The sequence below is a fragment of the Hakea prostrata genome, chromosome 8, assembly GCF_041222555.1.
Source record: "Hakea prostrata isolate BN-2017 chromosome 8, UWA_Hpros_2, whole genome shotgun sequence".
In the NCBI taxonomy this organism is placed as follows: Eukaryota; Viridiplantae; Streptophyta; class Magnoliopsida; order Proteales; family Proteaceae; genus Hakea; species Hakea prostrata.
This window is the reverse complement of record NC_142607.1, coordinates 11,643,464-11,669,242: the sequence shown is the minus strand read 5'-3', so window position 1 is coordinate 11,669,242 and position 25,779 is coordinate 11,643,464. Positions and strand designations below refer to the sequence as shown.

Sequence of the window (25,779 nt, the reverse complement as noted above, 5' to 3'; positions counted from 1 at the left end):
ATTTTATTAGTCTCTCTTTTCACCCGGGTTTTTCTCCCGACTCTTGACTCTGAAGTGAAACAGAGAAAGCGAGTGAGGTGGCCAGGTGGGTCTCAGAATTCAATTCACGGGTTCTTTCAAGGCAGCTTCCATAATTGGGTACCAGAGATTAAAAATGACTGAAATTAAACGTTTAAATTGTTTTTAGTAGTAGAACTGTCAGGTTGAACTCCAGTACTTACTGTGCTGCCGACGGTCGAGATCAAATCTTAACTAAGATTAAATCTCGACCATCCATTTCGATCCATCAGCAGCGGCGTTCAAGTTCGCAAACTTGAACTGTAGAAGGTGGATGGTTAAGATTCTAAAATCAGATTAGACTTTGCATTAGGATTTATTCTAGAACCCACTATGAGAGAGTCCGGATCAACGACCCCGAAAGTGCTCCCCGACGCTTCCTGATCTCAAAGATCAGTGGGGCTCACGGTGAAAAACACCTTTTGGAAAAAATAAAATAAAAAACTTTTTTTTTCCGCCAGTGGGACCCACTGGTTTTTGTGGTCAAGAAGCCATCGGGGAGCGACGGGGATGATTCGGATTCGCCATGGGGAGCCTTGTCTTTTGGTCATCTGAAAAGCTGATTGTCTGGGTCAGTTACTGGAGTTGAGTAAGAATCAATCGATTTCACATGCTGATTGATCCAAGCCACATCCTAAATGTACAATGGCAGATTCCCTAGTACTGAAATTAGCTGTAAGAACATAACATACCTACTTCGATCCCCACCTGCTTATGAAATTATAGTCCATAACGCTAGAAGCCAAAATCAGGGCACATCCTGTACATGAGAAATTGGAACCAAAAGAGAGAAGGGACAAATCAGAATGTATAAATTGAATCAAATAGATTTGGTCCAGATACAGCTATAGATTGATAAGGGACATGGTCAAAAAGTCAAATATGAATATTTTTGAAAGCCTTCCACGCAGCTGCAATGCTTACCCGATGGTTTTTCCTTTCTATAATATTTTCTTATTGTTGTTCCTCTGTCCCGGAAAATAGCTTCAGTAAAAAAGAAACGAACCAACAAGGGCCAGAATACAATTGAATTTGCCAAGCATGAGAACAGAAAAGAGAATATGGGACAACCATGTTAAACCAGAGCTGTCTTAGAGTCTTCTGAGTCTAATAAGTTCAATAAACAGTGCCAATAAAAGTGGAAAGTCACATCAGATGATTGTAACAATCAAGGCCACTCTATTTTTGTCCAGAAACCTGTGGACTGAGTTCCAACCCTGATGAAAGCGAAACACTTGAAACATCCCTTCTGTTGAGTACGGGTTACCTTCATGGTCCATATACACAGGCCAGCAACAAAAACATCCCCTCTGTTGTGTATGACCTACCTTCATGGTCCATGCACGCAGGCCAGCAACTAAAACATTTGATAAATGTCTGATGCCGTAGGATGCATAAAGCTGCAAAGCCGTCGAACATGCGGACATGACGCAATCATAGGATCCCAAATAGTGCAATGAAATGGAAGTATTGCATCACAACAGACCTCTCTCCTTCATAGCAGATCTGAAGTCCAGAGTTAGCTCATGATTCACCCAACCTGAAACCAAGTTATTGAAGTAGTCCAGGCCTTCAACCCCTACAGTCAAATTATTTCATATGTGGAAGTCCACTCGAGCGCTTTTGAGGCTGAGTATGTAGTAAACTTGAAACCTTGTGAGCATTAGAAGCTTAGCAGGTGTGGTTGTCTACTTACCATTTCAAAAACTATACCACCGTACAATGTTATTCTCCCAGGCTACTCTGCAATCCACATTCAGTTCTAATTGCTGCCATTAGCTGGGGAGGAACCTCCTCGGTGGTCCTTCTGTTGCATGCTGGGGTGGTACTTGAGGATTGTTTATCAACACCAGGCTGTTCCCTATCATCCCAACCCCTGTAAAGTATCACTTTGCTGGGCTCCTGAGAGACTAAAACTGCACCAGTTGCTTGCTGCAAAAAACAGAATTGGAGAGCGTGCCTTAAATCTTTCCTATGAGATGGGAGGCACCAGAAAGAGGCAATTGAAACAGGACAAACCTCAAGCATGAAGATCACCTCCTGGGTTGAAGTTCCCTTGGCCCTGTTTTTGATGTTGACTATTGCAAGGCGATTCTTTCGGAAATGTGTCTTCAATGTTTTTGCAACACCCGTAACGACATTGTTCCTCCCTGATTTAAAGCAATAAAATGTATTAGTACCATGATTTAGAATTCAAGAGATCTATAGACAAGTAAGGAGCATCTCTATCAAGAAGACAACTTTGCACTCCTTTATTTTTTTGGTCATATGACAAATTTGGCACTCCACCACACCAATCTTGTAGCTTGGGATTCAGAAAGATTTCCTGCCACATACTTGTGAAAGCTGTGGCACTACCAAAACATATTCATGCATGCAAAAGACCAGCTCCATTTCACAATGGTGATAACTAACACCAGTTCCAATTTAAACGTATCACTCTGAACAACAGTCTGAAGCCCAACTGTAGGAAGGGTGACAAATTCAGTAATGCTACCACAGTGTGATCAATTATCAGTATTTTAATTACAAAAGCTATTTTTTGGTACTTATCAGATTCTTCATTTGGTTTCTCGGAAGCATATGAGTTACATTTTTACTGAACCTCACAAAACAGATGAAAAAAGCTAAAGCACAAGCAGACAAGCCTCCATAGATTGCACTGGATACAGAAAGGAGGGGTAGAGGAAGTCCAAACCCAAAGGGAAACTAGACCCACAAAATAACCCCACCTTGAACTCTCTCAATATTAGAGTTCGGTGCTAATTCCGAGATGGCTCTGTTGCATGGGAAACTTAAGGTTGGGCAAGCTGCTGGCTCAAGACATAGGAAATAAGAAGGCTATGCATGAATTTACATCAGCCTGGCCCAAACAGAAGCAGATTGAAATGGTGCAACAACAGTGTAACCTAACGAATATTCATTGTTTCAATCCACTCGCATCTTTGGAGTATGAAAAACACCCCACCAGTAGTGAGTGGATAAAGAAAAAATGGGTCACAGAAGCTGACCATAAAGATGATAACAACAATACGCATCAGCAGAATGTATATGAGGAGTGCACCCGTACTTCTGTAGGGTGTAATACCCATGTATGGATATGGAAAGCTGATGCAGCAGTTCCTAAGTCCTAACCATAAGGGATGATCTCAATTAGCCCCCTTGTCAAATTTGAGCTCATATTTAATCATCTACTCTCCCATCTAACATCACACCCTTCCACGTATGTCCTTAAAACCTTACAATCCTACAACTTTTAATGTTTTGTTTTGCCACATGACCAACTTTGCTTAAGCTAAAAACTGAGACGTGAACTAGGGACCTTCGGGTCTGTTTGACCACGAAATTTCAATGCCGTTAAATGTGCCACGTGGCAAAACTAGGTGGTCACCTGGTATTTTGAATGGTGACTGTTATATTGAGGTAGAAGTTGTGTATAAAAATCATATGGTCTCAGGTAGTGCTAGAATTTTGAGTCTGCAAATTTGCGGTCTTGAAGATCGGCTAAGCTAATCAATGGAGGTCGTTCAACTTCAAACAAAGTAGAATGTTAGAAAACCTGAAAATTTTAGAATCACAGAGAAAAAGGAACCACGACCAGATTTACCAAATATCAGAAAAACTCAAAATAGAAATTCCCTCGTGGACCCAAAACTTAAGTCAAGGTCTAGTTCAACAAGATGATCAAGCCCACCAAGTTTGATGCAATTCTGAACACCAGAGTTAAAGATATGAATGAATCCTACTGAAAGTAGGAAATCTCAGACTCGTTGAATTGAAGGAAAACCTTAAAAGGATTAAACAGAAATCAATTAAGAATTTAACTTAGTGATTAAACAGCAAGGTGAAATCACAAACAGAATAGCAAACCAGAAGCTGAAGGAAACAGAATTGCCTGTAGAACATGGAATTCTAGAACAGAAACTGATGAATAAAACTTACATGGAAGTCTCTTACTCAGTAAATCCATTATCAAGCAGAAATCAGTTAAAGCTAGCCCAGAACCCATCAGTCCTATGCAACCAAATCCAAAGAACGAGAGCAGCAAGATAGCTTCTTCATTCATTAAATTCCTGAGTCATACTGAGCATGTGAAAGACTCGGTCAACCCTGGAGAGGATAGGAAAGATGAAACTAAAGCCATCTCTAGAAACTCCTCTGGTTAACCAGCAGTGCTGGATAGTCCTAAAAGAATTAGGATCATGAGAAAACAAAGAAAACATTCCAAAGCATGACTGGAATTGCTTGTCCTGTTTCATCCAGAACTAAACCACTTAACAATTAAAACAGGAAAACAAGAGCCAGACAGAGGCCAAAACAATGGACCGTGCATGAGAGACAAAGAAACTTGGAAATTCGAGAACCATAAACTCTAGAAGGCTCTTCCAGCCAGCTGGTACTTGAATTCTCCATTACTAGTTATAGCTTACTGCTGCTGCCTTCTGTCTGTTTCCCCCAATAACAGATAATACTTCTTCTGTTTCTGACTCCCCTCTCCCCCCTTGTTTTCTCAAACCCAGTGAGCTTATTTGATTCTCATGAGAAATCTCTCATATGCTTGATCTGCTCTGTACACTGAGAAGATTTTCTGTCAGCTGTAGGAGCATTCATAAGTAAGGTTAAAGCCTTTTACAAAGTTCCCAACCTACTCAACTTAAAGCATCTTTTGATTAAGTTAATTAATCTTATAAGGATCCCAATCCTTAATCGATTCATTATACCAAATCAGATCTCATTGAGGCTTCAATGAAATTATTGGATGGTTCATAAATATGTCTGATTGTGGATTGATTTTCTCCTATAACACAACCGTCTCCAGAAAACCACCACCAAGCTTGGGCAGAAATAATCACCACATAAGCTGGTGTTTGTGTGTTTGTGGCAGTTGCAGCACTTCAAATCTCACTCTATTTGGTCACCCTTTATTTATATTATTTGCTTTTTCCTTCCAATCCTAATGCCTGCTACCGTAGATCTCACAACTAGTGTTTGTTTTATTGTTTTTTATTTATTTACATTGTATTTTTATAGTTCCATTCATCTCCCTTCAGCCCCATTGGAACTAACTTCATTATCTAGAGGATTTTACTTTTCTCGGCTCATTGATCTCATGGCTGCATAGATTGCCAAATGTGTCCATTATACCATTTCAATTAATGGAAGAAACAGATGAGACCTGATAACATGCATTCTCAATACAAATCTATAGCCAAGCAAACAATTGCTCAATTAACTATTCTATTTGCCAAAGCTGTAAACTGTTTTGAGGGAGGATAAGAGATTACCAATAGCAAGCACAGGACGTCTTTTCATTTTGAGTGCTTCTTTTCGTAAAAGAAGTCTATCTCTGTTGGAAAGAGGTGTGACTCTGAAGAAAACCTCACGATCAAGTTTCTCTTCTCCTCTCTGAGAGGATAACCTGATATTGTTTCTCGCACATTCTACTGATTTCTTCATCGCATTGCCAGGGACATGAATGGTAACATTATCATCGGCAGCATATGTCATTATACCTTTTGACTGGAAACAGCAAAGGAGATTGCCATATTAAAAATGACAAGAAACATAAAGATAACACAGAAATTTGGAAGGTTGTTGGATGTCACCTTTGAATTCTCAGGACAAGAGGTGGGTTCAGTGTACAATGAAGGTTCATTGTTTACTCCCTCTACTCCCTCAGCCAAAAAGTTATGTGTGAGCGTTTCATCAATGGAAACTGCTTCAGATGAAGACATCCTTTTCGACTTAACAATGCTATTGCTTGGAGCATCCATCAAGTCATTCGTGCGCATTGAAGTTGAATCAGCTACATGTTCTTCTTTTGGCTTCAGTTATTATACCAGAAAACAACCAAATCAGCTTAAACGGTTGGAAATTCATTGTAAATCATAAAGAAAGATATGTACACACTAGCACCGACAATCTTTTGCCTTCTTCACAAACTTTTCCCTCTTTTCCATAGCTAAGGTGGTTCAGCAGTATTTTGTAGCCAAGCGATTAACTTTGGATCCTAGACCATTCTTTTAAAATTCAATTTCTAGCATGGCAAGTATTCTACCATATTTTCACCAGTATGTATTGCATCCATGGAATAAATTTCATCGAAACAATTGAAATTTCAATCGAAATGCCTGCATTTTCAGAAAACGAGACGAAACTGCTAAGATTTTGTCAAATTTCGGTCAATACGACACGAAATTCTGGTACGAGCAGAAACAATACTTGCGCAGTTGTAAAAGTTAACCTTTTCGAGTAGAGCCTGCAAAATTTCATAGTTTCCACTCGTTGCCCCATTGGAGTTTCAACCCCTTCCACCATTTTCTCTGATCTCTTTGGTTTCTATCTTCATTTGAGTTGATTTTAACAACTCCTTTGCATTCCAACTCGACTCTTGCTCCTCCATGGTTGGGTTTTTGAGAATCAAACAAGATGAGTTAACAAAGTTCCCATTTTTTATTTTTGTTTTGTCTATGCCTCAAATCAACTTAGATTGCTTTCAAATTAAAATATGTTTAGTCTTGAGTATTGAACTATGATTACGTGAAGTTAAAATTAATTTTTGGATATTATTACTAATTTTTTTCTCTTTTTAAAATTTATTTTCTAAGATACGTATATTCCTAAAATACACATGTTTACACTCATGTATGAACTTCAAATTGATGAATGTGAGACACCATCACTTGATTTATGGTGTGATGGTATTGAATCAGACTTTTTTGTTGTTAATTATTAATTTTAATTGTTTGAAAAATATTAAAATATTTTATATTTTCAGAAATTATTTTAAAATATTAAAAAAATACTAATTAATTTATGTTATATGTTTAAAAATAGGAGATTATTCATAAAAGCATGTATATAATTTTTTGAGCTTATTGTAATGCTTTTTAAGATACTTAGTGTGTATTTCTTGTATCAAACACTCTCTTTGAAAGATGTCAAACATAGCCAAGCAACAAGGGAGGCCACTAACAGCCAATAAGAAGAAGAGTGAGTGCAATTATTGCAAGAAACATATAGGAGGAGGTGGGGCCACTATATTGAAGGTGCATCTAGCTGGGGCAAGTAAGGATGTAATAGGATGCCAAAAGGTGCTCTTAGAGATCAAGAAGACAATGGCCTCATATGTGGCTGGGGGAAAGCAAAAGAGGAAAGAGAAGAGTCTAGGATGCATGCCTAGATGACCTTCCAGAGCTAGAAGAGCAGGATTTTAATCCAGAAGAGCCAGGAGAGTACATATGCGAGCCTGGCTCGGATTCTGCACAAATAAGAAGGCAATGATGATGAAGGGAGCAAACGAGGATTGATGAGATGAGAAGGCAGCAGAGGGCTATGGGTTGTGGGTCCTCTAGAGAACCAGTAGGTATGGGAGGCACAAGCAACTCGCCATCTCTGTGAGGAGGAGTCAAGAGTGTGAGGGAGGAGATTCCTATCCCATGGGTCCTAACACAGGGCCAAACTTCATCATCACATGCTACAAATCTAGATCTTAAGATTCTTCATAATGATCCAGCCCTATGAAAGTTGAAGCACTTGTGGGGGAGTGTGAATGAGAAAATGGGGATGCTTTCTCCAAATGGGCTATATACCATAGTATTCCAGCACATACAACCCAAGGGCCCTATTATAAGGATATGATTGTGGACATAGCCAGGGTTGGGAGTGGCATACAGGGGCCCACCCCACATGAGATATATAAAGTGTATTTACTAAAGCATAAACAATATGTGTATTTACCTAAGCATAAACAAGTCTCGAATGAATACATTGATGGATTGAAGCCCATGTGGGCTCATTATGAAGTGACTATGATGGTTGATGGTTAGACTGATCCCACTAGACAGTCCATCATCAATTTCATGTTGAATTGTGATGGGAGGACACTGTTCCTCAAATCAGTAGATGCATCAAGTGAAAAGAAGAATGCAAAATACATCTACAGATTGTTGAAGCTAGTGGTGAAGGACGCTGGAGTGGAGAATTTGGTCCAAATTGCAACTTGTAGCGGCTCCAACAATCCAACTACAAGAAACCTGGGTTGAAATGATGGAGAACCTAAGGTATCAAAACATACTTGCACTTCTAGTACTAATTTTAATTTTTAAATACATATTACATATACAATTTATGACTTTATGTTGATGACTTGATGGTTCAATGATCATTACTAATTTGGACATTCTTATCTGACAAATATAGGCTCTTTTAGACTCCATGTGCTGTTCACTACATTGACCTAGTGCTAAAGGACAAGGGGAAGGTCAAAATTATGAAGAAGACCATAGAGCAAGCCCAACAAGTTAGCACCTTCATCTACAACAACACCTATGCACTAAAATGATGAGGGACAAGTGCCAGGGTGACTTAGTGAGGCCATGCATATCTAGATTTGCTACTAACTGGATTGCATTGCATTGCAGAGCTTTGAGATTAGGAAGACTGGCCTTAGGACCATGTTTGCATTAGAGCAGTGGTTTAACAGGGAGGGTTCTTCATCCATAGGAGGAAGGAGAGCAAAATTGATCATACTCAATGAGAGCTTCTAGAATAATGTTGGGATAGTGGTGAAGATGCTTAAGCTTGTATGGTAAATCAGCAGAGAAGACCTACTCTACCATACATATGGGCTACAGTAGATAAGATGAAGTAACAAGTTACTCAGGTCTCCCCACAAGGCAACAAAAAATCCTCGACATCATCCAAAATAGATGGGAGAAGCAGCTACAACATCCAGTGCATATGGCTGGTGAGTTGTTAAGTCTAGTAATCAATTTAATATTCATTATATTATCACACTATTGACTATTCCCTTTTTCTTGCTTTTTGTTACATAGCATACTATCTAAATCCCAAGTACCATTACAAAGACATGCTCGGGATGAGGTAAGATTTGATATATGCCGTCCAAACTATAGTGGAGAGGTTGGAACCAGATCCATCTAAACAGACAATCATCCTTATGGAGGTGAGATTGTGATTTGATATTCACAATTCATAATTTTATACTAAGTTATTCAATATTAACATAGTTATTGTTTTTTACTTTATATATTAGATGAAAGTATTTAGGGATGCCAGTGGGAGTTTCAGTCGTTTTGTAGCCATATCAGGACAATAATCCACCACCAGCAGTACGTGAAAATGAAGGATGGGGAGGACGACCACCGAGATACACGGGTGAGAGTCAATTCAGTTATGCGATACATGATTCAAATCATGCTACATCTCGAGGCCGTAATGTTTCATCGACATATTTGAGGAAGGGGAAGGGGAGGACACGCCATCATATGGGTTTTACCGTACGGTCAATGCGGAGGGCTTGGTGGGTTCTATACTTCTATGAGATCGATAAACATAATTGATTCCAAAGGCTCCACCTCTAGAGGATTCGATGGCATAGGCCCACAAAGTCCCAGTCATATGATATTGTTATGAAGAGTGTTGGTTCCACTAGTGGGTCGACTTACGGACCTTATGGTTATGGACCTTAGGTGTCCCTCCTGTCTATCAGACTTGAAGTCAACAACTAGTGGAACCTTATGGATATGGAGCTTATGGAGTCCCTCCCACTCTCAGCTATTGAAGTCAGCCATTAGGACCTTATTATGATTATGGAGCTTATGTTGTCCCTGCCGATGACCAGGGTGCTTCTTTGTTTGTTGAGTAGATCTTCCACACCATATCTATACCACATCTACCACCAACCCTTCCATCAGCAGTTGAATTAATTGATTATCCGGAGATCTCGAACTTCCCACCATTAGGACATCTTAGGCGTCTGAATGAGGCCATATATGGACCATACATCATAGGACATGTATTGTGCTTCATATGACATGCAGAGGGAGGAGGGAGACATGTATTTCAACCCCCCCCCCAATTTTTTTATGTTTTTATTCCCCAAATTTCAAGTTCTTTGTCATAGTATTCCTTGCTATACGTTTAGTGCAATGTATGATTTCTCTCTAAATTTACAAGTGTGGTGGTTTTTCTTTACTCTTTTTTTTCTTTTCTTTTTTTTTTGTGGTGGGGGGGGGGGGAGGGTGGGGGAGTAGGCGGGGTTTCAGAAGAAAAAGAAACTAAAAGACATCATAAGAAAATCAGAAAAACAGAAAAGGACAATGATACATGTTTAATCCCGAGATTCACCATTAAGGAGCACTACCACAATAGGAAGTCCCCGACTAAAAATAGCAAATACATTCAGTTCGGTTTTTGCTGGTTTCCACAACCTTATTGAATTCTGCCCATGACAAGATTCCTTTATGTGATTCAGAATTGGAATTTGAGATTGTTGAACGATAACGAATTTTTACTTTTACCCTTTTATTTTTTGTTGCTTGGATAGTTGGATGTCAAAGCTAGATTTGCTACTGATTTATTTCCAGATTTCCTATGCAATTAGTTTAGGAAGCTTAGATTTTGATCTGACTTGAACTGAACTGTAGAAGTTACTATTTTTCAGTCTTTCTAATTTTTGGAAAGTGAACAGAGTATATGTCTAGATGTATGTAATCTTCTTATAAATAAAGGGCCTGTCATTCTAGGATTCAAGTCCAGAATTGCAGGGAGCTTCTCCCCAAGCTGGTTCGATCTTCCCTTCTCCCTATTCTCCACCTCTTCTTCTCCTCCACTACTTCCTCTTCATCGTCTCTGTTCTGACTTTCTAAATTACAGGTTTTCTTACATGTTATCAGAGCATTAATCTGATCCCTGGGCAGCTATTTTTCCTCTGCAATTTTGGGAGTCATACATATATTATTGTGCCTTCTTTCTTAACTAATTCTGATTAGACAATCATGGAGATAAAGGATTAAACCTTCCAAGACTGATCTGTCTTGCTGTTGATCTGCGATGAGAGTCTTCACCTAATATATATTCTCTGGGTTTTTTCCTGACCGCTACCAATCCATGTACTGCTACTTGAAAGTGCTTCTCCACCCTCCGCAAGCGCTGCTCTATCTCATGGAATGATCTTCTTATTACCCGCGGCTGCTCTGTTTTACAGAAACTTGGTAACCAGCAAGCCCCTTATCTTATTGTCATCTTAATCTGCTCCTTTGAATCTTGTCCCACCACCGAGGTACCTATTCTTATCCCTATTACCATGCTGGTCGGACATGAACCATACTTTGTTCTGCTGGTTTTGCCTTTCGTATACGTCTGGGTTTGGAATATACTGCTAGTATAGCTGAGTATGCCTCTGTTCTTCTGTTTTTACCTTTTTGTATGCCTCTGGATTTGAAATATACTGCTACAACAGCCTTGTGTTTGACACACACTGCTGATCCAGTCTTGGTTTTACAATATATTGCTGGGTCTTGAATTGTGTGAGTACTACCTCTTCTGCTTAAAGATACATTGCTGGGACAGCCTATGGGTAGAATTACATTGATAAGATCTACTGCAGATACAGCTCCCAGTTTGAGTTATAATCTATGGGTGAATCAAAGTCCACAGCTGATATTTGCTCTATTTTTAATGATTCTGTGATCATCTATGGTGCTGGAGATCACCTTGAAGATCAATTTTGATCCACCAGTTAGATAAGAACTGCTGGCTGGATTACCTAATATCTGCTACATTTTATTTTGGTTTGTATATTTAATTTTGACTAGCTTATGAGGTTGAATTGCTGGCATCCTCCAATCAAGTTAGTAACTAAATTGCCATTATCTTAACTTGGTAGACCATAGACCACAATGGTTTGGGACTTCTTTGTCATTGTGTGGGGATGGTTGAATATATAACAAGTTTTATTTGCGGTTCTAGTGAGATTTGGTAATCAATTGTTCACCTCTAATGCTACACGTGAAGGGTAGATTTTAGACTTATTCTTTATCTACTCAAAGCTTTATCCTAGGATGATGTTCTACAAGAAAAATTACTACCTACTTGATCCATAGTGACCTAATACTACCTATATGGCTACATCAACAGCTACCTACTTGATTTGCAGTTAACTTCGCCTACCTACTTGGCTTGCAAACCCATACTGCCTTTTACCTTCCTCCTCGGTCCACAGTATTCAGTAACACATATGGTCTTTTACCTATCTACTTGGTCTATAGTAACCCATATTGCTCTTTATCTACCTATTTGGTTCCAAGAAACCGTAACTGTTTTTTTCCTACCTACTTGGTTCGCATAAACCTATTTTTGACCTGTAGAGACTTTTGTTTGAGGCTCTATTTCTACCTTTGGTTGAGTAGAATTTCTATCTACTGCCTCCTACCTGCCTCTTGTGTTGTAGTCATTGGAGACGCTACACTTTTGAGACAATTGCTACTTCATACTATTGGCATTATTTGGATAATGCTTATGAAATTATTATTACTGCTAGCCTTGTGGATCCATGTTCACTATCGCCAATCATCCATATTGCTGGACGGATTCAACATTTAAGATTATTTATTGAAATTGTCGATTATCTCCAAGGTGAAGTTCTCTCAATGTTTATCGGTGTCTGGCTGTCTGCTATTGCTACTTGTGCTCAAGACGAATGAAGTTTCTAGCTACTTGGGTGTTAAGCTAGGTGTCGCAAGTTAGATTTGGCACTAATTTATTTCCAAATTTCCTATGTAATTAGTTTAGGAAACATAGATTTAGATCTGATTTGAAGTAAGTCCTAAAAATTACTATTTTTCAGTCTTTCTATTTCTTGGAAAGTGGACAGAATATTCTGTCAAGATCTATGTAATCTCTTTATATAAATAAAGGGCCTGCGATTCTAGAACTTAAGTCCAGAATTGCAGGGAGCTTATTCCAAAGCTGGTTTGATCTCCCCTTCTCCACCTTTTCTTCTCCTCCACTACTTCTCTTCATTGTCTCTGCTCTGACTTTCTAAACAGCAACTTTTGTTACAGAGATCTTATAATCAATTGAGTGCACCATGTTACTTTACATGTCTTCTCAAAGAATTGCTATAAAAATGAGGTAGAAGAGAAAAAATGTCACTGCCAAAAGAGAGGAGATCTCACCAACTTAAGTTGCAATTGCTCAATGTTTCTGGTAAGCTTCAAGACGTGGAGCTTCAAAGACTACATCAATCATATGGGAAAAGAAATAAGACAATTAAACCAAATAAATTTACAATTAAAGTTAGAGAGGTAAATATAAAAAGATAAGAGTTTGCAAGCAATAATCAAACCAAACATTTAACAAATAATTCCCCTTTGTGGAAGTAGGGGTGTGAGTCTGGACAGTCTCTTTGTGAAAGTAGTTTTAATGCTACATAAATTATGATTTTGTACCAGCTCGAGACCCACAATGGTGGTAGCCTCCTGCACTGGGTATCCCTTCTCCCCCCCCCTCCTTTTTTTTTCTCATTCATGTGTATGATACTATGATTCCAGGGTGTATGTAATTCGTTATGATATCTTTTCAATGGAAGAGACAAAAAAGATATTATCACTAAATAGCAGTTATGGAGATCAGCCTTGGAATCAAAATATTTGAAGTCAAGAATGAAGATAGACCAAATGGTGTGCAAATTTGGACACACAAAAATAGATAATAAAGTGATGAAAAATAAGAAGAGATTTGACAAAGTAATCATCTTAGGAAACTGGGCTCAGTCACAAATAAATAGAGAGGATGATACGATATATAGGATGGAAGAACCAGAGTGGCATGTCTGGAGTGTTGCATAATCGGCTTATTCCTTCAAAAATTAAAAGGAAAACTTTACAGAACAACCATGTGGCTGCCTATGATGTTGCATAAAGCTGAGCAATTAGTAAGCAACATATGGATAACCCAATGCAGTAGAGATGGGGATCACGATGGATGAGTGACAAAAATAGGAAGAATAAAGTGAGGAACGATCATATTAAAACTGACTTAGGAGTAGCTTTGCAGTGGCATAAGCATGTCTGAAGAAGGAATTGGACACCCCAATACAAAGGAGTGATTTGATTCAGGTTGAAGGAACTGAAAAAGCTAGGGCAGACCTAGAATGGCCTGGATAGAAATTGTAAGGAAAGACGTGATAGCTTAGGCCTTACATCAAGAATAATTTCAAATAGAGTTGACTAGAGGGCAAGGATCTGTTTAGCCAACCCCATTTAGACAGGCTGAGGATAAGTTGTTGCTTTGTTGTATTTACATGTATGAATATGATTCCAGAATCACATGTGATAGATATGATTTAAAGGGCAAATTTGTTAACCATCCATGGCACCCCCTAAATCTTCAAGCCCAAAATCAAACATATTATATATCCTTGATTATCGATATAAGATCTGGGAGACAATCTGTCCCTTCATTTCACGGTCCAAGAGACTGTGGGTCCTGTGCTATCCAAAAGAAACGCAAATCACTCAGTTAGGGTCATCAAATGGTTTCTTTGGTTCTGAGGAGATCCGAATAAGGGATCTTGACTCTATATACTTTCTGTAATTGCACCACAACTATAACAGATACGGACCAGGATGAGTTGAAGACTTTCTAGGTCCTAATCACATTAACCTTCAAATATTTTAGAAGTTGAAGAACTTCACCTCACGACTTTGTGCCTCCAATGATCTCTTCATTGCTTCTCGCTTATTTAAGAGGGTTCGAGGTCTCAATTCAATAGGGCGTACATAATTCTTCCCACGATAAACAATGATCGCGTAGCCCTTACTCACTCTCTCCACTGCAACCAGTATCCCCCCACTTTCGGCCTCTAAAGTCCTGGCTACAGCACCAGCATCTTCTATACTCCGGTGATTAGAAATTATTTTCACAAGTTCCCTGTACTTCCAATGAAGATGCATATTCTCTATAGTCCCATCAAAAACTCCACGTCTACCTGCACATGCATAAAGAAGAAGCTTGTCAGTAATCAAGGCTCAGGGGGGCTGCTTGAATGGCAACTTTTCTGAATCGTCAGTAAAGCAACGAGATAATAGGGTGGCAACTCATAATGCACAGCCAACCAAGAATCTTAAAAACTGATCTTACTTAATCCAGTGAGGGTAGAAGGGCTAATAAATAAAGAGGTAACTTATAATGCACAGGCAATCAAGAATTTAAAAACTGATCTTATTTAATCCAGTAAAGGTAGATGCGCTTGGGTGGATCAAGATGACTAGAAGAAAAAATAAACAGATTACAAAATCTAACACCATAGAGTTTAAGGTCCATTTGCAAAAGAGAATGGGTCCATTTTTATGGAAGACTCACCCGAATGGTTTTGAGGGGTCCTCACATGAAATTGGCAGAGCATTAATTCTTAACAGCTGCTTTGAGTTCAACAGTACTTCAATAAATTGCATAACTCACCCAACAATAAGAAAGGCTTCATTTTCAGGCCAACCTTCCTCAGCATGTATCTTTCTTCTTCAGTGATACCTTCTCTGTCTATTTCTGGTTTCTGGTGCTCAGCTTCTTTCTCTAGGTCCTCTAGAAGCTTCTCTGCCTTTGCTTTCTTTTCTAACGCCTTTTAGAGAAACAAGCAAGTCAAAAGAAGATAAACAAGGGAAAATCTTATTGAACATAGTGGTTGCCTAAGAAGTTGTAACCTCACTTACCCTTTAAAGATTACACTTTTTCTCTCAACAAGGATAAGTCTTTTCATTTAAGATAAATATTGAAATAAATAACTCTTAACCTTTTGAAACACCTTGGCTACCCTTGCACTAAATAATACAGTGCGGGCAATAATAGAAGGTTACAACTTCTTATTTCATCACTCTGGTGACACCTAGTTGCACCTTACAAATAAGCTTTACTAGGAAGTAGGAAATAAGCACATAGTGTAGCATCTCAAGAGATTAATACCACGGAGAGCTTCTTGTTAATGACTTCAATAGCTGACTTTGTTGACCTGCCTTTGTGTTCTCTAGAGAGAACCTCCCTTTCTCGTTTGTAGAGAACCTCCCTTTCTCGTTTGTCATTTGTTTCTTTAATTCCATCAACAGAAGTAAACTCCTTAGTCCTTTCAACAGTTTCAGACATAGTGCCAATTGATGAACTAATATCCATATTCTCTTTGCCTGTTCTTTGCTTCCTCCTCTCATTTAGTGCAGAAGAAACTCCTACTGGCAAGAAATCCTTTCCTCTGTAAAAGACAATATATTCCCTATCCCTTGAAAGAAGCACTCCTCCAGTCAACCGCTGCAAAATGCATTTCAACATGATTATATGTTTGTATAATCAGCCTCTAAAAATGTTCTCCAAATGATTGTTTTCCTTAAAAATTATATATATAACATTCCAAAAGTTAAATAAGATGAACAATAAGCATTAACTCCTTGGCTACACACTATATGAAGATTTTTATATACTAAAAAAAAAGAGAGATGGAACAGACAGACAATTTATTAACGGAAGTTAATGATTAAGTGATTCAGGAAACAACCTCTCCGTGAACTGAGGGTAAGACTGCATGCATTATGATCCCCCTCCCTCCCCCCCCCCCCCCCAAAAAAAAAAAAAGTGGGGGGGAGGAAGATCCATCAATGGAGGAAGACTCATGCAATAGGAAGCAAATATTTTACTCAACAGAAAGCAATAATCCACTTCTGAGAAATAGGAGACAGTTAATTTACTGAACCGAAAGTAAACTTTTTTCCATTTAATAGAAGGAACTACCTTTATTTGCTTTCCCCAAGAAACTGATAGGATGAAGCAAGGTTGTCAAAAGGAGATTTTCAGTACCCTCAACATTTTTTTTAGTTTTTTCCCCCGCTTTCTTCTCTTTCTCTTTTTTTTTTTTTCTTTATCTTTTTGGCGTCGAGTGGGGAAGGGGATTGGAAGGGGGAGTGTTAAGGGGGCATAAGCCTAAGATTGGCACGTTTCTGTTTGGAACAGTCTTTGTTCTGTACTAATTCTTCCAAAAGGGGTTGACACAAGACAATACAGTCAGTGACATGATTGGACATTGGGTTAGCATCTGTCTGAAGGAAGTTGTCTGTCGATCCCAGTAAGTGAGATAGGGGATCCAAGTGATCCCCTTGGTAACCAGGCAACCAGCCTTATTTCTTCCTGTTATTTTTTGACCTTTGGTTCATCACTAAGGTACTATCGTTATAACCCTATTCGTAACCTATCCCTATGCTGATCTGCTGTACATTGAGCCCTGGTATTTTGAGTTTGTCCTCTTTGTACCCTTGAGTTTGGAAGCTGCCGCTGAAAAGGCCCTTCATATGCATTTGTTCTGCTGCTTTTTTACCTCTTGAATGCTCCGATTACAAGTATAATGCCGGTACAATACTACAGTTGACATATTCTACTGATTGCTATCCTCTAGTCCCTTGATTGTGTGATAACCCCTAGGATCCTATTCTGAATCCCTACTTGCAAGTCCGAGAACCCAAGGATCTAGTAGAAAGAAACTTTGAGACATCGAATTAGAGACCATTGGATTAGCATCAGAACCCATAGATATGGATGGTGAAGATTGTGGTCTTGCCGCTTTGTTGGAAACAGGAAGAAGATCCAACATGGAACCGGATGGTTTGGGCAGGTGGATTTCCAGTTCGCAAGTGTTCAAGTTGGGAGACACCCTTGTCCAGGTATGAGCCTGTAGAATGATTCTAGCACTGTAAAAGCATTTGGGTCCAACTAGACTGAAAAACCACCTAAGTACTGAAAAGTACTAGGGGCAGTTGGTCAAGGCAGTTGACTGACCAACCTGCCGCCCCCCTAGGCGGTTGGTCAGACAGTATAGGCAAATTTGGGATATTTTCTCCCGACACCCCTATTTAAGTTCTTTAAACCCTGACTTCGTCATTAATCCTAGACGGCCGTGAGACCCAAGAGGAAGTTAGAAAGCACGTGTGGGAGCAAAGGAAGGCGATTCTTGCAGAAGGAATCACACATCTTTGACGTCTTCTCAATCTTGAAGGTAAGTAACTGACTCTCCCATTACCTATTATTTAAATAATCCTTTGTTTTGGGGGAGTTAGGTTTGGGAAACCTTTGTTGGAATTCTGATTTGATTGGGAAACCTTGGTTTTCCATCAATCCTAATTAGATCATACATGAGGAATAAGAATAGCATCTAATCCGACTATGAAATTCTTCAAGTAAAGGATTCTAAAATTTTATATCTGAGAGATCTCTAGGGTTTGTCTTAGTTTCGTGTTTGGGTGTTTAGAATAGTGGTTCAGAGATGAAGTGCATTCCCTGGATCAACCCAGAACCCGTCAAGGATCAGGGATTGAAGATGTGCAATTCAGATTTGAGTTCTATTCGAGGCACCAGGAGGCTGGTCAGGGCAGTCGACCGCCCACTGGCTGGTTTGACCAACCACCCCCTTTGCAGTCTTGGTTTGCATGTTTTTGGCTATTTTGACTCTAAAACCTAATTGTAAATGCATGAACATGTTACTAGAGCTTATTGTGATCTGCTAGAACCTTTGGTTGAGTAATCCTAAGGCTTTAAAAGGGTTTTGGATGTTGTTCAGGTGAGGGAAAACAACACACTTATGCTTGGATGGTCTGTTATGTTTTTCTTTAATATGTAATGCATACTCTTGATGTACTGATATGCTGGAATATACTGTTAGAGCATTCTTAACATTTGGAGTGCACTAGGAATGATTATTTATTGTTGTTCATTGCTGTACTTTAATGATATAATGAGATGGAATGCTTGTTTGAGTTAGGAACTCATATACCTTGTATGCTTATCATCATACATCAGGGGTAGTAGTTTAGGCCATTGCCCTTGGTGCCTTTAGTGATGATATGGTGTTGTGACTGTTGTCAATGCATATTATGGATGTCTAAAAGGATGGTTAGGTCACCCAATTGCATGCTACTACCCATTCGGCATGGGTATAGAAGCCGAGTAACCCATGATAGCAGTAGGGGCTGGTGGCGTCCAACAATCGGTAGCCATCTCTTGAGGAGACAAACTTGCTGGTGTATCATTAGTGGTAGGGTTGCATATGATGAGGGTTGGGCTCGTGAGCATCCAACAATCGGTAGGCATCCCGTGAGGAGACACAAGAGGGATTTGCTCTATCATATGTAGATGACCATAAGGTTATGGGTATTAATCCAGCAGTCGGTAGGGATCCCATAAGGATTGGTATTCCTAGATGGATAAGGATACTAGACAAAAAGGGTACTACGCATAAGGGAAGGTGTCTGGATCATAGCGTACATAGGGCTACCCACTACACTGGAATATGGAACTCTTTCCATCTTGGTTTTCTCCTCTGGAGTCTTAGGACCCATATCAAGGCTCAAATGCAAACCCTTCTCCACCAGAGTATCTATTGGTTTGCAATTACGCATCGGATTTGCGATTGGTTGGCTATAGCGATGTCGACTGGGCTGGAGACATTGATTAGCGCAAATCAACCTCTGAATATGCTTTCTTGTTGAATGACGGGGCTATTTCGTAGTGTAGCAAGAAGCAGACTTGTATATCACTCTCGACCATAGAAGCAGAGTATATGGCATGCTCAGCTGCGGTTCAAGAGGCTATTTGGTTAAGGAGATTCCTACAACATACTAAATTTGTGTTGACACTCAAAGAGTCTGCCCTTGTCTTCTGTGATAGTACGGCAGCTCTTAGCTATGTCAAGGACCCCAAGTATCATGGGAAGACCAAACATATACAATTTAGATTATTTTGTTAGAGACATTATAGTAAGGAAGAAAGTTGTACTTAAGCACATATCTACTAGTCAGATGGTAGTTGACCCCCTTACCAAACCAATAGCCAAAGATGTTTTTATTTCTTATGTAAAATCCTTGGGTTTGCGTAGATTGTGACTTAATTTTTTGTAGTAAAACTTTCTTATTATTGAGTAACATGAGTTCATTCCAGCATTTATTTTTCCACTTTCTGTGTGATTGTGTTCTTCTAGCATAAAACAAGATATGTCAATAGGCAAAAGAATGGCTCACTCACACGAGCATTCGCCTCTGGCGCCTTAGAGGCGAGCAGAGATGAGACAGATTGTGAATGACCTTGTGTAGGTCAATTCATAATCATGTTGTCGCCTTGATTTGGAATCAAGATGAGTTGCTCTATTATAAAGAGAATCGACATGACCCACTATTCATGTTGCCTATAGAAGCCAAGTGCGAGTACTTTATGTGGCACTAGGGTGGTGACAATAAATAAACTCAGGTTAAGCGCAAGAGGTTGCAACTAAACTAAGACCTGTATGGTGTTGAGAGGGACATACGTTCTATTGTGTATGGAATGCCCCACCATAACACGTATATCATACTCTGTGTGCTTAACACTCATTGGAAATGAGAGGATAGATCCATGCTCCTTTCATTGTGTGAGTCTTGGACCTTATAGTCCATTAGTGTTCTTATTGACTTTCGACGACATCATAAAACAAAGGGTTGATGTGGCTATTTTGGGATGTTACCTATGGTCATGATTGATTTGACCTAAAGGGGCATTATTAGTAAAGGAGTCAATCCCAAGCGTAGTGATGGTCTGGGGCGAAAGGAAAGGTTTGATTCAACTACACCCTAAAAGTGTTTGTTGGCGCCAATTGTATGTGTTACAGTAGTGAACATTTTAAGGACAAGAAGGTGATCTCTCAGAGGGATCGAGATACCTTTAGTCTGATGAATTTGAATAAACCTAGGACACTGTGATATGTTAATGCTTATTTGATGTGTTTCTTTGAGTGATGTGTCATTCTGGCCTTCTAGGAAGGTTTCTAGTTTGCTCACGCGTGCAGGTATATCACCGGTCGCACAACCATTTTGTCAGTATGACTTGTGGATGATGGTGTCTGGGACACAAGAGGTCTATGTATCTGGGATACATAGCAGAGAGATCAAAATATGTATATCTGGGATATACATGTGTCTGGGACACACTGTGATAGAGAGATTGAATATGTAATGTGTATATCTGGGATATACAAATGTGTCTGGGACACTGTGACAGAGAGATTAACACTTGCCCTTGTGCAAAGGGGAGATGTTGGGTTTTATTAATTATAATATGCCTAAGGGCAAAATTGAAAACTCACTTTTAGGCGGTTACAAAATATAGGATTAGATATTTTGGTAACCACTGCATCACTTGGGTGATTACATTACGGATACGTGAGTTTTTCCTGAAAGGCGGCTCCCTCTCTCCAAGAAAACGCAGAAAGGAGATACTTCGTGGATCTCCTTCTCCACATTCTTGGTCCCTACTTTCTTCCATCCACAAAGAATTTGGGTTGTGGACTACATTCCCTCTCCTCGTGATTGTGAAATCAAACCGGTGACGAGTTTGTGGAGAAACAAAGACGTGGATCCAAATTAACTTCCGCTATGATAATTTTATATTGGGAAAAAGCGAATCCAGGTAAGAACTCCCTTCTATTTCGAGTATAGATATATCAAGAGATTTACCCTACAATTATATTTTGATAGGAGGAGGAATCAAGTATCTTGTGGACTCTGCTACAGCAATGTTATTATCTTCTTCTAATTTTATTACTAGCTACCAAGTAAACTAACTCCAACAATACCAACCAAAAACAATGAAATTCCAGAAGTCAATAGTCCCTCACATGTGAACATCAAGATCCCATAGTCCTTGCACATGGAGCTCATGCAGCATTTCCTTTACATAGCACCAAGGGAGAAGAAACGTCAAGAAAATTATTCCAATGTACTTTCAAAAGTTGAACACCTGACCTTCTTGCTCCATACCATGTTCACTATCGTAGCATCTAAAATTTCTAACCATTAGCCCTGTCAAGGTATTCATCAATACTCCCTTGCATATGCAGGCCTAAATCTCATGGTCCATCTCACACGGAATTTCCTTCTAGAAACACTAAGGTTGTGTTTGTTTGCAAAGGTGGGGTGGGAAAAAAGGGGTGGGAGAAAAAACATGTGGACCCCATGTGTAGTGGGGTGAGGGAGAAGGAAAGGAAAGGGTTTTGTGAAAAAGTGATAGTGGTGGGTCCCACTTTTTAATTTTCTAAACTTTTTCAAAATCCCACCAAATTTGTGGGGTTTTAAAATGGCTTAGGGTGGGAAAGTTGGGCTGCCACATCACCAGACAAGTTTCCTTGATTCAAGGAAGCTTGTCTCTCACTTTCCCACCCCAAGCAACCAAACAATCTACAATTTTGGGATTTAAGGGAAAAGTAAGAAATCTACACTTTTTTCAAGAATTTTCCCACCCCACTTTTATTCCATCAAACAAACGCAGCCTAAGGCAGAAGAGATTTAGAAATTCCAATGCGCTACCCTGAATACTTGAAATCCCTACTTTGTTTCACCTAAAAGCTCTAACTATTAGGGTAAGGCAACGTTAATACACCCCCCACACATACAGCCCAATGTTCCACATGCCACCCACCTTATTTTCGCGCTTTCCCATGGTCAACCAATTGACTTCTCTGCTCCAATATCATATTTGCTGCTGCTTCACCTAAAAGCTCAAAGTGTAATGGACAGGTTGAGTAAATATACACATCAACACCCTGTCTCCCTCACAATACCAACCATCCATGACTTTGTATCTTACAGTCAACTATCTTAAAGAGCAACTTACTACAAACTAAACAAATTCTGTTGCTATCTACTGAACTTCCATCGCATGGACATCATCGAGACAGCAGGACAGGTTTTTTCCAATCTTAATACTCCATCTTGCTGCATTTCATGCATTTTTCACTGTGGTCGTAATCCATAGCTCAAAGACACCACAAATTGGTTAAAGAGCCAAGCAAATTGACAAATACCAACAAAGAAAGGCATTAAGCAGCACAAAATTGTTCATAAAGCATCAATAGTCTTTTCACACACAGTACATACAAGAAAGACCATGTAGATATTACCAACCTTTAACTCTTCAGCCATCATTTCACTGTTAGTATTTTGAACTCCTCTCTTAACTGCAATTTTTGCAATCTCACATTTTTCCCAGAGGTTAATCATGGACTCTGCCAATCCTTGCAGGTTCCTGTTTCTCCCTGAGAATCAGTGAACGCAAGTAGCAGTGTGGTCAAACAAGTGGACATGGTAACAGATAGAACCAAAAACGTCATTCTTACCTAGTGCAAAATGGCACGGCAAGGGCCGACTGAGTCTCCTTAAGATGGTCATTTCATCACTGGTTAGTAAAGGCTTTATTCCATATGGGAGAAGACGGAATGGTTTCCGGAATGCAGGAACAATTGCTGGTAAACAATCAGCATCCACCGGCATGGGATCGCATCCCCACCAATCAGTAAAACGTGGACCTAACCCATCCAATAGACGGTCAGCTTCTTCTGCAAGTTCGATCTCACCAGGCAGCTGGAATCGTACTTTAGCTGGAGAACCAACTCCACGTACCAATGGTGAAGGATGAATCCCATTGCAAGGGGCTGGTTGGTTAGACTCTGCACCAACTGTGTATAATGATCTGGTAGGTTTTGTACCATCAGCATGAGAATTCAAGCTTGATTCTGCTGATACCTTATTTTGAGGAGATTCACTTGTTGAATTGGAGTCAGACAAGAAGTATGGATATACATAGTCAGCTCCTCTGTACAAAATAATGGAACTTCCAGACCTCCATATAACCGTCCCTCCTGATTTTCTCTGGGAACAATAGAGCAAATCAGATTAGAACCAATTTAAACTCTCTCTTACCAGATAGAGTTCCATGCCAGAGAAGTATGAAAACATTAAAGTCAGAAAATTTAAGCTTATATACATACAGCGAAGAAGAGATTTGTATATTGAACTGATCCTCATCCACGAGGATCAACCTAAGTCCTGGACCATAAAAAATATAAATAATAAGGAACTAGATTTCAATTTATCCTTTAATTACTAAATGATTGCAGTGATTACATCAATCTCAACATATGTCGATTTCAATTTATTCTTTAATTACTAAATGATTGCAGTGATTACATCAATGTCTGAACCGAGTATCGGTGTTAATGTTTCGATATTTGGCGTATAAAACATATTAATAAATATTTAAATAGGAAACTAACCTCCAGGATTTCATGAGTCCTCAACATGTTCATCTTGCATATATCCTCGCATTTGATCTTGACGAGTTCAGACTGCCTCCATCGCTCGTGAATTCCATTAACAATCCTCTCCGTGATTCCAGCCTTACCGACCTTCAACTTCTTCTTCAAAGCAATCCCAAGGGTTCGAAGCCTTTTGAGCTCCTGCTCTGGGATGGTAAGTTCTGCTAAAGTAGGCCGTCTCTCCTCTTTGAGAACCGACTTCTTTTGCTTCCGTAATTCACTTTTCAATTCGTGAAATCTCGATATTGCTGTTCCTGAGCCCGGCTTCGGAACTGGATTCCCTGGAGTGCTCCAGCTTGGATCGAGCGTGTGACCAGCTCTGTATTTGGACAGCTGGTGAGTTGAAGGGATGAAGATCTCACCAGCAGAGCCATGACCAGTATTGGCCTGTTCGACTTCTTTCGAATTCTCGTCCAAGTAACCAAGACCACGGAGCTTCTCTGAAATTCTTTGGATTGCAGACTTGCTTACGGTTTCGGCATCGACTGTAGAACACCGAATGATCCACTGCGGGGTTTTAGTGTTTCGGAATAATAATGTTTTACAAGATGGAGAAGACAAGAATAGAGGTGCTGAGTCTAGGGTTCTTGGGGTGAATGAAGAGTGGTGGTGACATTGAGGAAGCAACATTACTGATAAAACGCTAAAATGAAAAACAAGTTTTCGTCGAACTGCCTCTGCTTCAGTATCTTCTTGACTCTCCGGCTACTCCACATTGGAAGTTTGGATAACCGTTGAAGGCGACCAAAATCGTATAACGGAGATAAGATTTCGTCCATCGGCCCGCCATCTTGCTCAAGGAGGAGCCGTAGAAGTGTAGAACTGGGTAGGCCACGGGCCCACCGTGGGTGGGGGAAAGGGCAAAATGCCACGTCACTTGGCCTTTCTGACGGAAAAAGGGAGAACTAAAGCTTCTTCTTGCTTGCTTTTTTTTTTTTTTTTTTTTTTTTTTTGGTAAAATGCTTGTTATTATTTTCAATACACATTGTCACATTCTTTTGTAAAATCCATTTTCCCTCTTTTCTCAATATTATTATTTTCTAATAATAAAAAAAATTACACTAAATTTATTTTTTATTTCATAATTTATTTTCAATAAAATTCACCAAACCATTTTTCATTATTGACCAATAATGAATTATTGTACTTATTTCTTTTAAATAGATAAATATAAATAAGTACATTGTTAGGTCTATGTTCTAGCTGTAGGCAACTTCTAAAGGTTTTACATTGCATGATGCTTTATTTTCATCCAAAGGCAATATAAATTGTTCACTATTTTAATGATAATGGTGTTCAACCCTCAAAAGAATTAAATCTTTATTTTCATCCAAAGGGCAATATAAATTGTTTATTGTTTTAATGACAATGGTGTTCAACCCTCCAATTTTTTATTTTTTATTTTTTTTTTTTTATTCTTTATTTTTTATTTTTTATTTTTTATTTTTTATTTTTTATTTTTTATTTTTTATTTTTTTGGAACTGAGGTTCATCTGGGCCAGTTTGTGGCACCATGATTTACTTCCTCAAGGGGGAGCTTTATATTAATGCCTACAAAAAACACCCAAAAGTAATCAATACTCATAGATTTTAGAGCAAATTACACGGCACCCGTTATATTGGGGTCAAAACTCTTGACCACCCACTATTGCTTTGTAAATTACATAGCACCCATATGTAAATTACAAGTTACCTACAGTTAATATTTTATGTTAAGTAATGAGTAGAATGACCTACAAGCCTTTATCCCATTTAACTTATTTAAA

The 25,779-nt window shown here is 39.2% G+C and overlaps 1 protein-coding gene across 2 annotated transcripts; it reads right to left on the bottom strand.

Moving 5' to 3' along the window:
• Positions 1-567: 567 nt before the first annotated feature.
• LOC149006904 (CRM-domain containing factor CFM2, chloroplastic-like) lies at positions 568-24,824 on the bottom strand. 2 transcript variants are annotated; one of them, XM_089167378.1, is made up of 12 exons: positions 23,972-24,824; positions 23,036-23,567; positions 22,824-22,954; positions 15,826-16,161; positions 15,328-15,484; positions 14,562-14,854; positions 13,041-13,100; positions 5,664-5,882; positions 5,343-5,577; positions 2,077-2,207; positions 1,754-1,989; positions 568-1,636 (listed from the first exon to the last, which is right to left on the bottom strand). In XM_089167378.1, the coding sequence occupies exons 1-11, from the start codon at positions 24,641-24,643 to the stop codon at positions 1,783-1,785; spliced, it is 2,973 nt and encodes a 990-aa protein (XP_089023504.1). In that variant the 5' UTR covers positions 24,644-24,824; the 3' UTR covers positions 568-1,636; positions 1,754-1,782. The 2 variants fall into 2 exon arrangements, with proteins under 2 accessions (XP_089023504.1, XP_089023503.1); XM_089167377.1 differs by having other exon boundaries at positions 568-1,989.
• Between the last annotated feature and the right edge of the window lie 955 nt (positions 24,825-25,779).

What these genes read in the sequence shown, in the direction of transcription:
- LOC149006904 (XM_089167377.1), bottom strand. Translation starts at nt 24,643, where the DNA reads ATGTTGCTTCCTCAATGTCACCACCACTCTTCATTCACCCCAAGAACC. An exon ending in TGGAGGCACAAAGTCGTGAG is followed by an intron (nt 13,101 to 14,561) that starts GTGAAGTTCTTC and finishes TGATTGATGTAG; the next exon opens with TCTTTGAAGCTCCACGTCTT. An exon ending in AGGTGATCTTCATGCTTGAG is followed by an intron (nt 1,990 to 2,076) that starts GTTTGTCCTGTT and finishes TGTTTTTTGCAG; the next exon opens with CAAGCAACTGGTGCAGTTTT.